General features: G+C 36.3%; 2 protein-coding genes across 2 annotated transcripts; both read right to left on the minus strand.

Annotated features, from left to right (window-relative positions):
* Positions 1-9497: 9497 nt before the first annotated feature.
* LOC136061082 (uncharacterized) lies at positions 9498-10350 on the minus strand. Its single transcript, XM_065775446.1, has one exon. The coding sequence runs from the start codon at positions 9874-9876 to the stop codon at positions 9664-9666; it is 213 nt and encodes a 70-aa protein (XP_065631518.1). The 5' UTR covers positions 9877-10350; the 3' UTR covers positions 9498-9663.
* Positions 10351-11771: 1421 nt separating this feature from the next.
* On the minus strand, positions 11772-12611 carry LOC111984916 (uncharacterized). Its single transcript, XM_024016536.2, has one exon. The coding sequence runs from the start codon at positions 12148-12150 to the stop codon at positions 11938-11940; it is 213 nt and encodes a 70-aa protein (XP_023872304.1). The 5' UTR covers positions 12151-12611; the 3' UTR covers positions 11772-11937.
* Positions 12612-16147: the final 3536 nt, after the last annotated feature.

Raw genomic sequence — 16147 nt, forward strand, 5'->3', positions numbered from 1 at the left:
AGATTTACATAGATGACATGGTGGTGAAAAGCAAGGTTGTTTCTGAGCATGTGAAGGATCTTGAAAACATTTTTGAAGTTCTTAGAAGGTACAAGTTGCGATTAAACACTTCTAAATGCTCGTTTAGTGTGGGATCAAGCAAATTCTTAGGTTACATGGTAACTCACAGGGGAGTTGAGGTCAACCCTGATCAGATAAAGGCCATTAATGATTTACAACCTCCTCAAAATACCAAAGAGGTCCAAAAGTTGATTGGAATGGCTGTTGCTCTGAACCGATTTATCTCTCGATCAGTAGATAAGTGTAGACCTTTCTTCTTACTGATCAATAAGTGGAAAGGATTTGAGTGGACTGAAGAATGTGCTTTAGCTTTCCAACAACTTAAAGACTATCTGGCTCAGCCACCAATCATATCCAGCCCTGAGCCAGATGAAGTCTTGTTTGCTTACATTGTTGTGGCTCCTTATGCTATAAGTTTAGTGTTGGTACGAGTAGATCGTGGTGTGCAGAGGCCAGTTTATTATATGAGTAAGTCGCTGCATGAGGTCAAGATTCGTTATCTGCCACTGGAGAAAGCCATCCTGGCAGTAGTGCTTGGTACACAGAAGTGGCCTCATTATTTTCAAGCACATACGGTTTTTGTTCTTACCCAACTTCCGCTTAAAACCATACTCAGAATTGCTGACTACACAGGAAGAATAGCTAAATGGGGTACTGTCCTAGGGGCTTTTGACATCAAGTATATGCCCCATACCTCCACAAAGGGACAGGTCTTTGCGGACCTGGTGGCCGAGTTCATTGAGCCCTCATTAGAAGAATTGAAACCAGCACAGAACATGGATGAAAAATCGGTTGGCATGATCACTCAATAAAGCCCCTCATTCTGGGAGGTGTATGTCGACGGTGCAGCAAATTAGAAAGGTTCCGGGGTGGGACTAGTGTTAATATCCCTAGAGAAGATCGTTATTGAAAAGTTATTAAGGCTGAGCTTCACGGCCACAAATAATGAAGCTGAGTACGAAGCTCTACTGATGGGAATGGCAATAGTTCAAAGAATGGGAGGAAAATCAGTGGAAATGTTCTCGGACTCAAGACTAGTTGTCGGTCAAGTAAAAGGGGAATTTGAAATGAAAGATGAAAGAATGCAAGGGTACTTAAGCCAAGTTAAATGTCTACAGTCAGAGTTCGAATCTTTTAACTTGCTGCACATCCCTATAAATGGTAATGCACATGCTGATTCTCTGGCCACGCTTGTAACCTCCTCGGCACAGAATCTGCCTTGGGTTATCCTCGTCGAGGACTTGCATAAACCCATAGAGATAAGAAAAAAGGCAGTTTGAGTTCATCAAATCAGAGTTGAGCCAAGTTGGATGGACCCTATAATTCAATTCTTGAAGGGGGATATTTTGCCTGAAGAAAGGTTAGATGTTGACAAAGTTTGGAGGAAGGCTACTAGATTCTGGCTATTCGTGAACCAAAAATTGTACAAGCGTTCCTTTTCAGGGCCGTATTTGTTATGCATACATCCTGAAGCAGCTGAATCACTCTTCAAGGAATTAGATGAAGGAATCTATGGAAGTCATACTGAAGGCAGATCCTTGGCACATAAAGCCATTACCTAAGGCTATTAGTAGTCAAATATGCAAAAGGAGACCCATGAATATGTTAAAAAGTGCGATCGGTGTCAACGGTTTGCACCAAACATACACCAACCAGGGGAATCCTTAATCCATTATTCAGCCTATGGCCATTCACTCAATAGGACTTAGATATTGTAGGTCCATTCCCTAAAGCAGTAGGAAACAAGAAGTATCTTTTAGTCGGTACAGATTATTTTACTAAATGGGTTGAAGCTGAACCTCTAGCTAACATCAGAGATATGGATGTGAAGAAGTTTGTTTGGAAAAATATTGTTATGCAGTTTGGGATTCCTCATACACTCATCTCAGACAACGGCCTTTAGTTTGATAGCAAAACGTTCAGAAGTTATTGTTGCGAATTAGGAATCACGAATAGATACTCCACCCCTGCTTATCCCCAAGAGAATGGGCAAGCGGAAACTGTTAACAAGATCATAGTAAATGAACTAAAGAAAAGACTAGATGACACGAAGGGTAAATGGGTGCAAGAACAGCCACACGTCCTTTGGACATATAGAACTACACCTCGTAGGTCTACTAGGGAGACCACCTTTTCAATGACTTATGGGGCTAAAACTGTTATCCCTCTGGAAACTGGTTCCCAACATTAAGAACTAGTTCATTCAGTCCGAGTAATAATAATGAGCAGTTAGAGAAGAATTTGGACTTGATTGAAGAAAGAAGGAAAATACAATGGTCCAATTGGCATGTTATCAACAGAAGCTCAAACAAGGTTATGATGCCAATGTAAAGTAAAGGCCTTTAACACCCGATAATCTAGTGCGTAGGAAAGTTGTGGGCACTGCAAAGAACCCAGCTTGGGGGAAATTAGGACCCAATTGAGAAGGGCTATATCGTATTACCTCAAGGGCTGGCATTGGGGCATATTTTTTAAAAGACTTAGATGGTCATGTAATACTACACCCCTGGAATGTAAACAACCTTAAAAAGTATTATTATTTAACGAGTTTTTTTATTTATTTTATCAATATGTTTATTTATTACATAAAGGTTTTGGGGAAAATGTTTAAACTTAAATTCAATTATGTCTGAAGTCCTCGGACCAGATGATCTGGGTTAATTAATACTCCATTACAATTCTTATAAGTGTTTAAACCTAAATTCAATCATGCCTGAAGTCCTTGGACCAGATGATATGGGTTAGTTAACATTCCATTACAACTTTCATGAACGCTGAAATGGATCTTAAACCATGCTAAACTTCTTGGACCATATACTGGATTTAAAGTTAACGATCCACGGTGTCCCTTGTAAGTGCTGTGCATAATCTAGTTCAGGTAAAGTCTTTAATTATTTACTTAAGTTTTAGAGAATACATAAGACCTTTATACCTGTCATTACTTAATAAATCCGTTAACAATTCTTATAGAACCCAATGTTTGCCCATATTTATCTAAGTTATCTGCATCATTAGCAAAATATTGTTGTTGAGCTTGCTCAGATTAAGATAGTTACAAGTTAACATTATTTACAATAACAATAAATTTTATAAGGTGTGCAATGAAAATGTAAAAAATAAGAGAAGCACGCTTTCATTGATCTAAAAGATAATATTTTTCAATTCCTTACAACGCAAAAAAAAAAAAAAAAAAAAAAAAAAAAAAAAAAAAAGCAAAACAAAACAAACCAAAATAAACAAAAACAACAAAGGTCCTAATATTTAAGTCTTTGTCTTGGAGGCCATGGGTCAGTAGTCTGGCTTGGCTGGGAGGCAGTAACATCTGGGGCTTGATCCTTAGCTCTAGGAGGAGTTTTCTTCTTACCTTGGACCTTGCGCTTGTTAGGAAGATCCTTTGCTTTCCTACCTTGGCCACCAGCTTGGTTGGATTCCTTAGGAGTTTCAAAGGGAGCAGGAGGGACTTGGTCAACCAAGGGCTGTTCTGATACCTTTGGAGCTTGTTTGGAATGAGAGAGGTTAGGACCTAGGGGTTCGCAAATGTCAGGATCGTAATATACACTCTCAGGTCGCCTTAAGTTAGAATCTGCAGGGACCCTAGCAGTATCAAGGGCTTTACCCCAAGATACATCACAGTAGTCCCTGCATACTGTAGAGAGCTCCTTTGTGAGTTTGGCTTGAGTCTTCTTTACCCCAAGCTTATATGTTGCTTACTTCTCAGCCTTGGCTGCCTCCTTGGCCCCTAGCCTTCTGAAGCTCAGCTCGAAGATCCTTCACTAGTTGCCTCTCTGTTTCCAGATTAATTTCAGTTATATGCAATTGCTGGCGTTGATCTTCGGCTTGCTTTTCAGCATTCTTGAGGCCTGCATCAGCACTGTCCCTGTCCCTAATCGCCTCTTTTAGCTGCTCGGACAGCTTAGTGTAATCCTCCTTAAGATTACCCAAAGTTTTCTCAGTCTCGGACCGAGAATGGGCCTCCGCCTTAGCTTCATTGCAGGCATCTTTATTCCATTCTTCGGCCACGTGAACTTGTTGGGTAATCTACATAACAGAATGAGAAAAATTTAGTGTAAAACAAAGAAGAGGGATGAATAAAAATGATCAACTGTTTACTTAGAGAAGTGGATCAAATCACTTACCACAGTCAAGTCCTTCTTAAGGGATAGGAAGAGTTCTTGCTGACTGAAGTGCCTGTAAGTATCCATATCTCTTGGTAGGAGAAGTAGTTGCTCTAAGGCCTCAGCAATAAGACCTACCTGTCTTTCTTGATAGTTCTTGACTGAGGTGTCCTAAGGGAGGGGGGCACCATTTAGCTCCAGCTTAGGAGACCATATGCGTAATCCTCGATGCATATTAGCCATGAAAGGATCCTCTCGGCTTTCAACAGAAGAAGACCTTCTGCTTCGTTGGTCTTTAACCACTTTCTGCTGCTTATTTCCTTTTGAGGGGCCCACCTCACCTTCCTTAAGGGCTACATTTGTCCTTTTCTTCTTCGGCTCAGGGATTAGCTTTAGGTCGAGGTTAGCAGGAAGCTGAGGAGGAAGTAGGGGAAGATTGGCTGTAGGCTGGGATTTATTGGCTTCTTTTGGTTCGGAAACTTTGTTCCTTGCCTTCACGAGGTCCCTTAGACTCTTGCTGCCCATATTCAAAGCCATTCCTTCTTCCTCTTTCGAGGAGTCATCTGGAAGGGCAGTTATTAAAATGGGGGCGTGGATGCTGGATTGCCTGTCAGTCTCTTCCTTGGCGTCCGAGAGGGGAATCTCCTGAACCTCTCTAGGCTCCTCTTCTTCAAAGCAGAAATTGTCAATTTGTTCCTTTAGTGAAGAGGTTGAGGAAGCAACTCCTTCTCCTACCGTGGCTACCTCAAGGGGAACCTGCTGAACTGGAGGGGCATGCAGGGGAACATCTTGTGGGATCGGATGTTCTACTAGTGGAAGGTCGTGTGGAGCCAAGAAATTAGGTCGAGATACGTCTATCCGAGCTAACCGATAATTGTTCGCCCTTATAGCATTACTAACCTCTTGAAATCTGTTGGAAAGGGGTTTGAAATCCAAAATTAGGTGGACAGCCCGAAGTTGCCCGTCTTCACTTACAAAAATCTGGAATCTAAGTAGGTAGTTGAGGGCTACTACGTTGGTCAAGCTAAGCCGAGAAGCTACGTGCCTTCTATCTGTTAATGCCACAACAAAGCTAAGCATAGTTAGAAACTTAAAGTAAAACACTAATACACAGAGAAGAAAAACAAAGCTAATGATGAAGAACCTAAATCTATTGTTGGGAAACCTAAATCTAGGACATCTCACCTGGCTCTCCTGGTTGGGTTAGGCAACGAAGTCCGTCATGCCACGCTCCCGAGACGATCAGGTAGTTGTCTTTCATCCTCTTGTTAGACTTGGGAAGATAGGAGATGAGCTTGATGATGTTGGATTGGGATTTAAGATAAAACCCCGCCGCCTTTTGTTTATGACACTCGTACATATGTACTACGTTGAGCCAGGTGAGCCCCAAGCCTAAGTGTTGGTTCAGAGCATCAATTGCTCCTAGGATCCTAAAGAGGTTAGGTGCACATTGGTGGGGACAAAGCCTATGGTTACGAAGGTAATCTCTTGTAATGCGACCCATGGGGAGAGTCATTCCTCCTTTTATGAAGGCTATCATAGGGATTATGACTTCTCCCACCTCTCAGTTAGTTGCTATTCCTTCCGGAGGATAGTACCGCTGGACTACTTCCTGCGGTATGTGATATGTTTCTTTGAATATTTCTATCAGGGTAGGGCTGTCCACTAAATATTTAAATCTACCAATCTCAGATCATTAAAAACGGAAAATACTGAGAACGATAGCTGGGAAATAAGAATTTGAAGGCCGAGGAGAAAAAGAAGGGTTCGAAGAAGGTAGAACTTACATGAACTACAGTGGAAGATGATCCTTGAAATTTACAGAAGGGTTTGCAAAGATTTCTAAAGAAATAAAATTTCGATGATTCAATGGGTTTTGTGAGTGTGAATGCTTGAGTTTGCTACAGAGTCTGAGAGATTGTGAAGTAAAGGAAAAATGATCTCCTTTGAAACTTTATATAGGGGCAAAAAATGAGTGGGAGTTATCCTGCCCAAACCCTGAGGAAAAATCTCATCCGTTGGATTAATGTTTTATCGTTGGATGTCAAAGACACAGCGTCGCCTGGAGCAATTAATGACACTTCGTGAATTTCGAAATGTCAGTAGCAATGATGAAGCACCTAAAACTATGCTCCCACACGTGTAAACTTAGGTATTTTTACATTTTTAGCCCTCATTTCTGTGGCAGGTCAAAATCTCATTTTTTCTCTTCGGATGTGAGGGAAAAACTAAAATTTTGAGGGGCTATTGTGGGGATGAGAGCCCAAATTTGTATATTGGGCATTGGGCCTTATTCAAGGATGTGGATATGTTCGAGGAGGAGCAAATGATCAGAGGAGGCCCCAAAGTTGGGAATCACGGAGGAAAAGAATTGAAGCATATAGTCCAAGGAGTATCCCTTTCTCGGATACGATGAATATCAGTCAAGCAGGTACTTGGGCGGTTTAGGTGACCTTCTAGGAAGTTCCAATGATAAGGATGAACTTCAGACACGTACAAAGGTGATAAGAATACAGAAATATCTAAAAGAAAAGCTGCTACCACCGCATTAAATGCACTGCAGCAACTTTTTTGGCCGTATTTATGTGGAGAAGACCCCTGAACAGTGTAATCTCAACCACCACCATTCACAGAGAGTCAAAGAAGATGCCTGAAGGGACATATACTCAAGTGAAGACTTAGATGATTAACAAGTGTACGATCAAGATGGTCTTAAAGGAAATTATATAATGTAAAAGACCTCTCATAAGAGGGGGATTTGAAAAGATAGAAAAAGAGGAGAGAAAAAGAATTACTGTAGCATTGAGGTCTATATTAGCTTTTAGGAACAGTGGTTCAAGTGATAGTTCATCTCCTCGGACACTAATTTCATCGAGTTTTACATGTATTTTTGTACTTATTCATCTTTTAAATCCTTACTAGCCGTTGTCCAACTCACAAATAGCTCAGCTCTATCACCCACTCTTTACAAATTTATTATATTGGGCTTATTGGGCTCACATCCCACATCTTTTGGGCTTGGACTACAAATCGTGACCCTATAGTTTCAATTGTGAGGAAGAAAGAGATCGATGCAAATATATGTTTTGGAGAAAAATATACTTATAAGAAATGAATCACATACATCTATTTAGTAATAAACAAAGTATACATAGTTATAACTTAGTCTAATAGTTCTCGTACTATCAATTTAAAAATATATATATATATATTGCATTGTGTTTTCATACATATCTCACTATATATAATACCTAACTACAAAATATATTTTGTTACACTACAAAAAAAACTTCAAATTTAAAACATAATTTCAAATAACACATTGAATTTTTAAAAATATACAAACTAATATATTAATTCAATAATTATCTAATAAAAAATAATCATATTAAATTTTTCCGCGCATCGCGTGGATCTGCGGCTAGTTAAGCTAAAGACTAAAGCATGCACTAATAGAGTAACAATTAATACATACAAAATAAATTAAATAATGTTGTCAAACCACTAACAATTAATTTGGATATCTTCTGTAAATGTAGATATTTCTTTTGTGTATGGGAAGAGCAATGCGTCTGCTGATCTTTTAGCTTAGTGGGCTGTCCTTTTGTTTGTTTTGAATTGGGCTGGTCCCCATCTCCTTCTTGTTGCCTCCAATTGTCCAGCCCTTGGATTTTGGATAGAGACAGTCTTAGGCCCAGTTCTCTAGGTGTTATTCTGGGTGTTCTCTGTTTCAATAAAGTGTTTATTATTATTAAAAAAAAAAAGCACTAATAGTTAAAACACTAAGGGTGCGTTTGGTACGTTATAATAACTCCTGTAATGGAATAGTTATTCATGTGTAATATCAATTCGGTCATTTGGTTGCATCTTTATTACATGAATTAGTTATTACATTAGAATAACTATTCTTTAAATTGAAGAATAGTTATTCCTCTTTAAAATGGATGTAATAGCTATTCCTTAGTGTATATAATAAGTTTTAAAATTAATATATTTTCAAAAATATAAAGTTTCCTTATACATCATCTTTTACAAGTTTTTCATGTGTAACAACCAAACTTATGAATAGTAATAATTATATTAGAAATAATAATATTTATTACTGGGAATAGAAAACATTGTAATGAAATAACTATTACTATTCATAAGTTTGATTGTTACATATGAAAAGCTTGTACATGATGGTGTATGAGGAAACTTTATATTTTTGGAAATATATTAATTTTAAAACCTATTATATGCACTAATGAATAGATATTACATCCATTTTAAAGAGGAATAGCTATTCTTCAACTTAAAGAATAGTTATTCCAATGTAATAACTAATCTATGTAATATAGTCACCTCGCAATTACCCTTTTTTTTTTTGGACTGAATAATCGTCGATATATTCAAGTTTCTATGCTCGCTGCTCACCCCTAAAAGCCAAAAACTTTCCCAAATCCCAAATTCCACCTCCCCCTCATTACTTTTGTGGCACATAGTTAATGTATTATCCCCAGCTCATACTGGAGTATTTGTAAGCCAAAGATATTTGGCAATTGGTATCCACCTGTGTCTAAATTCTAAATATAGTATTCCATATTCAAATCATTTATTTCGTTTTGTATTTCCCTCATTTTATAACATGGGTATGCTTGGTTTGTTTTGCTTTAAAGCGATACTAGCTGAAATCTTGATGGTCCAATTCATGGCTGAAAAATCTGAGGGATCAGAGCTGAACCCATTTGGGTTTAAGGCTCAAATCAAGGTTAGTGCACTTGGGGTTGTGGCTAGAGTTTCATAGTCACCAGAGAGTAATAAGGATTAAGGAGTACTATAATTCAAATGGCTGCTCTGGACAGTGGAAACTCTCTGCCGTATTAGGTTTTTTTTGGTAAAGTTTTTGGGCTAATTTGTGTTGTTGTTTGGGCTGATTTGTATTTGTTTGGACAATTTTTTTGTTCAATCTTCAAGGGCTCAAGATTTTGGAGTATCAAATTTTATTTTTAATGTGCTTAAATTTTTATCTAGGTGTTCAGGTAGTCTACAACCCATGTTACTTCAAAATTTTTTTGTCAGGTCAAGTGTTCATGTGAACATCTTGACCAACATGTAGTTGTAGACTTTAACTTGTCAGGTCAGGTGTTCATGTCAACACCCTAACCCTGCCTTAATGCCCCCGGAGTTTTGATAGAATTTGACAATTGAGTTGTTTGAAATTTGAAACCCACAACCAGTGCATTTAGAAAAAAAAGAACACTACAAACTTCAACAATTTGTTTGAAATTTGAAACCCAATATCAGTGATTCAGTGCATCTTTAAAAAAGGAACACTACCAATACCAAATAAGACAATTTATGGATTTCTCTTTTAATGTGAACCAAACCTACTAGGCATCCGCATAACACTTAATAAGGAGCCAAGTAACTAGTAAGGAGCATTAAGAGGAAAAGGTACAAAGAACAGAAATTAGAAAAGTCGCAAAGAAAAGTTACATAGTTTAGATCAATTAATGTGTATGTGAATGCCAATTGCAATGACCAAAATGGTGAATATGCAAAAGTATATAATGGCATGAACCAGAATGGCAATCCCGCTTGTGTACATGTTCCCGAACTCTATCACCCTTACTCTTGCTGGTAGTTGGAACAGCAACCCTGGTGACAAGAGGATGAACAAAACCACCGCGACAACGACAGGCCCCCAATCTGCACCCATCTCTCTCTCTCTCTCTCTCTCTCTCTCTCTTTCTCTTGCTTGAAATGAAAAGGGAGATATATGGAGGAGACTAGGAAATTTCTATTGGGAGTATGAATGAGAGAAGACAATGATGTGCTCCTAATATGCAGGAGAACCAATGAGAGTTATTTTCTTGGTGGTGAAGGAGTCAAGCTAGGATGCTAAACTTAGTGAGAAGGAAGACAATGGGCTTAAGAGATAGGAAAGGTATGTTATGGCTAGTGGGTTTGCTTTATGGAGTCGGGAAAGAAACACTTTCTCTTTCATTTGCTTCTAATAATTGTTTACTACAAGGCTTCTTTTCCCTTGCTTTAGATATTGATGAAGGTGGAATCTTTATAAAAAGAAATCAAAAGAAATAAAATGGGGAAAGGAAGTGCAGGTGTAAAAGTAGTGTCAAGACTACGTGTGTTTTGAATGCTTCCTTGCTTGGATTACATCTTTAACAGTAAAAGCAAAATGAACGCATTAAGGAATGTAAGAACTAGTAAAGAGTTAAAGTAGGTAGAGAATTATTGGGTAGAAATATGATGAGGACCCGAAGGTCCGAATCAGAGACTTTAGGTTGGCAATAAGTGATGTTTACTTTTGTTAATATGTAGCATGTAGATTGGGGATTTGGACCCATGTAGGGTAAGGACTGAGTGACAAAGTTATGCTAATCATCTAGGCAACGTGAAGAACGCGTTGAAGCTATTACAACGAAAACAGTATGCAAATTTTCTCATAAGATATTGACCGTTAAGCAAAGTGAATTGCAAATTTCCTCGTGCATTAATCAAGTCGGAGTACTCTCAGAATATAATAACAACGTGCTGTTCCTTCAGGGATGGAGACATGATTTTAATTTTGAGGGCCAAAGTATAACCCATTTAAAAAAAAAAAAAATCACTAAAGAAAAAAAAAATTACTATAGGTCTGTTTTGAATAATCGTCGATATATTCAAGTTTCTATGCTCGCTGCTCACCCCTAAAAGCCAAAAACTTTCCCAAATCCCAAATTCCACCTCCCCCTCATTACTTTTGTGGCACATAGTTAATGTATTATCCCCAGCTCATACTGGAGTATTTGTAAGCCAAAGATATTTGGCAATTGGTATCCACCTGTGTCTAAATTCTAAATATAGTATTCCATATTCAAATCATTTATTTCGTTTTGTATTTCCCTCATTTTATAACATGGGTATGCTTGGTTTGTTTTGCTTTAAAGCGATACTAGCTGAAATCTTGATGGTCCAATTCATGGCTGAAAAATCTGAGGGATCAGAGCTGAACCCATTTGGGTTTAAGGCTCAAATCAAGGTTAGTGCACTTGGGGTTGTGGCTAGAGTTTCATAGTCACCAGAGAGTAATAAGGATTAAGGAGTACTATAATTCAAATGGCTGCTCTGGACAGTGGAAACTCTCTGCCGTATTAGGTTTTTTTTGGTAAAGTTTTTGGGCTAATTTGTGTTGTTGTTTGGGCTGATTTGTATTTGTTTGGACAATTTTTTTGTTCAATCTTCAAGGGCTCAAGATTTTGGAGTATCAAATTTTATTTTTAATGTGCTTAAATTTTTATCTAGGTGTTCAGGTAGTCTACAACCCATGTTACTTCAAAATTTTTTTGTCAGGTCAAGTGTTCATGTGAACATCTTGACCAACATGTAGTTGTAGACTTTAACTTGTCAGGTCAGGTGTTCATGTCAACACCCTAACCCTGCCTTAATGCCCCCGGAGTTTTGATAGAATTTGACAATTGAGTTGTTTGAAATTTGAAACCCACAACCAGTGCATTTAGAAAAAAAAGAACACTACAAACTTCAACAATTTGTTTGAAATTTGAAACCCAATATCAGTGATTCAGTGCATCTTTAAAAAAGGAACACTACCAATACCAAATAAGACAATTTATGGATTTCTCTTTTAATGTGAACCAAACCTACTAGGCATCCGCATAACACTTAATAAGGAGCCAAGTAACTAGTAAGGAGCATTAAGAGGAAAAGGTACAAAGAACAGAAATTAGAAAAGTCGCAAAGAAAAGTTACATAGTTTAGATCAATTAATGTGTATGTGAATGCCAATTGCAATGACCAAAATGGTGAATATGCAAAAGTATATAATGGCATGAACCAGAATGGCAATCCCGCTTGTGTACATGTTCCCGAACTCTATCACCCTTACTCTTGCTGGTAGTTGGAACAGCAACCCTGGTGACAAGAGGATGAACAAAACCACCGCGACAACGACAGGCCCCCAATCTGCACCCATCTCTCTCTCTCTCTCTCTCTCTTTCTCTTGCTTGAAATGAAAAGGAGATATATGGAGGAGACTAGGAAATTTCTATTGGGAGTATGAATGAGAGAAGACAATGATGTGCTCCTAATATGCAGGAGAACCAATGAGAGTTATTTTCTTGGTGGTGAAGGAGTCAAGCTAGGATGCTAAACTTAGTGAGAAGGAAGACAATGGGCTTAAGAGATAGGAAAGGTATGTTATGGCTAGTGGGTTTGCTTTATGGAGTCGGGAAAGAAACACTTTCTCTTTCATTTGCTTCTAATAATTGTTTACTACAAGGCTTCTTTTCCCTTGCTTTAGATATTGATGAAGGTGGAATCTTTATAAAAAGAAATCAAAAGAAATAAAATGGGGAAAGGAAGTGCAGGTGTAAAAGTAGTGTCAAGACTACGTGTGTTTTGAATGCTTCCTTGCTTGGATTACATCTTTAACAGTAAAAGCAAAATGAACGCATTAAGGAATGTAAGAACTAGTAAAGAGTTAAAGTAGGTAGAGAATTATTGGGTAGAAATATGATGAGGACCCGAAGGTCCGAATCAGAGACTTTAGGTTGGCAATAAGTGATGTTTACTTTTGTTAATATGTAGCATGTAGATTGGGGATTTGGACCCATGTAGGGTAAGGACTGAGTGACAAAGTTATGCTAATCATCTAGGCAACGTGAAGAACGCGTTGAAGCTATTACAACGAAAACAGTATGCAAATTTTCTCATAAGATATTGACCGTTAAGCAAAGTGAATTGCAAATTTCCTCGTGCATTAATCAAGTCGGAGTACTCTCAGAATATAATAACAACGTGCTGTTCCTTCAGGGATGGAGACATGATTTTAATTTTGAGGGCCAAAGTATAACCCATTTAAAAAAAAAAAAAATCACTAAAGAAAAAAAAAATTACTATAGGTCTGTTTGGCTAGAAGAGTGAAAAAGTGAGAGGATAGAAAATATGGAGGAGATAGAAAAGTGGGAGGATAGATGAGATTAATTTTCTCCTATTTGTGTTTGGTTGGGATGATGGAAAAGTGGAGAGATATAAAACTTATTTGTTTGGTTGAGAATGAGAAAATGGAAAATTGAAATTGGTATAAATTTATAATTATGTCTCCATTAAATAAAATAAAAAAGCAACACATTTTTTTAGCAAAAATAATTGTGTATGTGCAAGTGGACAAAAAAAAAAAGAAAAAAAAAAGGAGCAACTGGACTAAAAAAAAGAAGAAGGCAAGAAGGATACCCATGTGCATTGTGCACATGGTGCACATGGGCATTTTGGTCAACCTAGTTGCACATATTTTCAACCTCCCTTCCCTTCTCATTTTTCTCTCAATTTTGAGGAGAAAATTTTCTGATGGGCCTTGGGAGAAAATATCTGAACCCCACTATTTTTTTTCTCTCTCCTCCTTTCAACCAAACACTCTCCGAAAAGTTTTCTCTTATCATTTTCTCTCATTTTTTTTTTTCCATTCTCTTTAAAATCCACTCTACCAAACACACCCTATAATTCAAGGTAAAAATATACTATGAAAAATAGAGTAGTCTGCATTTAATATTAAAAATATATAAACAAAAGATAATACACAAAATAATTATGTCTAAATACATTCTAAACTAGTCATTCATCAAACAGTAGCATTCTTTTAAATCCTAAAAGTAATCTATGATTAATTCTATATTAAATTTGGAGTATTTTCTCTCTTAATGTACAAAATCAAATATTTCTTTAAAAAAAAAAATCATTTTTTGTTGTTGTTATGTGTTAAGGACATATTTTACGTAATTGGCTAATCATTTGACAAAATGCACTTTACTTATATTTGGATAGATCTAGGATGAGTTTAGTACTTCAAGGAACAAGAGTTCAAGTTTAGTATTGAAGCCATGAAGATTAGACCAAGAAACAAGTGAAGAAGTGCTGATTTTTTAAAGTTCAATAGCTTTTCAACACATTTCAATAGCTAGGCTATCTATCAAGCTCTTTAGCTTCTTTTTATTGCAATCTCGATACCTCTTGATAGCTAGGTTGATCGATTGAGCAATTTTCTGTCCCTTCGATAGCTCCTCGATAGCTCACAACAGATAGGCTTGACACCTCCTCGACACCTTTCAATCGATTGAGAATTATGAAATTCAGATTTTCAAATCTGATTTTTAGCCCATGCTGACATGTATGTGTAGGGTTTCTTTTCTCATAACCTTAAACATATATAAAGTTTATTTTAGAAATCGTCACATAAGAGAATATAGGGAGAACATATGAAAAATATGACCGATGCCTTATTCTCTTTGAAAGAAGCTACTGCGTCTTTGTGCCTTAAAGTTTTGTAACCAAATGCTTCTTGATCTTCATTGTTGATGAAGTGAAGAACTTTGCAGCCAACATCTTCTTTAAATTGGTATGTTAGTTATGTACTAGGAGTCGTACATTTTTGGTTAGTCACGTATTGGGATCCGTACATCAAAAAGGGTGGCATTTAAATATTGAAGAGTTTAGAGGTTCTGAAGCGATAAAAGGTTTTTGCTGTAAGTTCATCTACAAGGATTGTAGAGTCTAGGGACAAAAGTTTTGTACTAGATTTGAAATTTTTCTTTACTCTAGTGGATTACTTTTCGGAAAGGTTTCCTCCCAGGTTTTTTTACTGTGAAATTAGTTTATTTCATTGGTTTTCCTAGGTCATTATATCTTGTCTTATTTATTTTTCCCCTGCAAGATTTTAACATGATAGTGATGTTTGTTTGTTTTAACAAGTTTTATTCAAAATAAATCTAATTAACAACTTGAGTTTAAAACTTGTTAATTCTATCAACTGAGGTCTAAATTTCCTAACATTATGAAATATAGTTTTGACAATATTTATGATTACAATACTTGGCTTGCAGTTATAGTAGAAACAAAAAGAATAAGAATAAGTACAATTACTCTATAAACAAATTGATAAATTGTTAATCTTTTAATCATTTCAAACCATTTTGGCACAATCCCAAAAAAAAAAAATGATGAAGATTATAAAAAAAAAAAAAATGTATACTTCAGATTTATTATTATCTCATCAAAATTTTGAAAGGGATAAAAAAGGAAACAAGCATACGGACACCTAGACATGCATAGATGAAGATATTAATGTAGAATAAAAATTTCTGATGGTTGAATAAGAGATCTAGGGTTCAATCCTCGTTTATATCAATAACTAATTGGTATTTTGATCTGATAATAAAGAGCTATCATCAGGAGTGAATGCCATAGGTTGAAACTCTCTAAAAAAAAATAAATAAATAAAGAATAAAAATAAAAAGAGCAATCTTTGGAAGACTCTTAATTTGTCTTTTGTTTCTTAGTTTGCCTTGATTTTTTACTTGTTATTTTTTTTGTTTTTACTAAAGTTTTTTTTTTAAATTTTTTTTAGGGAAAGTATTTTTGTTTACTAAAGAATTTTAGATTCATAAAACACAAAAAAAACGTATAAACATTGTCTTAAAAAATATTTTACGTTGAAAAAGGTTTTTATTTAGAGAAAAACTAAAAGTTATAAGTTACTTAATTAATTTTGTTGGACTAAATAAATCTTCTTCTTCTTTTTTTTTTTTTTTTTTTTTTGGAGAAACAAATCTTTAGTAAGCTTTTTTTTTTTTTTTTTTTTTTTTTTGGAGAAACAAATCTTTAGTAAGCTAAAGCAACAATGTATAATTATATTAGTGAAAAACATTTTACTCATTAAAAGAAGCACTAGTCAGTGGGGAAAAACCGCTGAAGTCATACTTCACACTATCTCTAATTTTTAGTTATAGTTTATCCAATATCCACTAGAATTTCAATATATCTATCTCTTTCATTAAAAAAAAAAAAGTAAAAAATTTGGTGGGGGGAGCCTATTTGGGCCAGGTAACGTGGCTTCATTTCCTCTAGTAAATGATGGATTCTACCATGATTTTTATTAATTTTTATTAATTGGATCTAGCATTATGTAAGAGGATGAA

The sequence above is a fragment of the Quercus suber genome, unplaced genomic scaffold, assembly GCF_002906115.3.
Source record: "Quercus suber isolate HL8 unplaced genomic scaffold, Cork oak 2.0 scaffold_112, whole genome shotgun sequence".
NCBI lineage: Eukaryota > Viridiplantae > Streptophyta > Magnoliopsida > Fagales > Fagaceae > Quercus > Quercus suber.

Coding starts and splice junctions, on each gene's coding strand:
- LOC136061082 (XM_065775446.1), bottom strand. CDS start 9,876: ATGGGTGCAGATTGGGGGCCTGTCGTTGTCGCGGTGGTTTTGTTCATC.
- LOC111984916 (XM_024016536.2), bottom strand. CDS start 12,150: ATGGGTGCAGATTGGGGGCCTGTCGTTGTCGCGGTGGTTTTGTTCATC.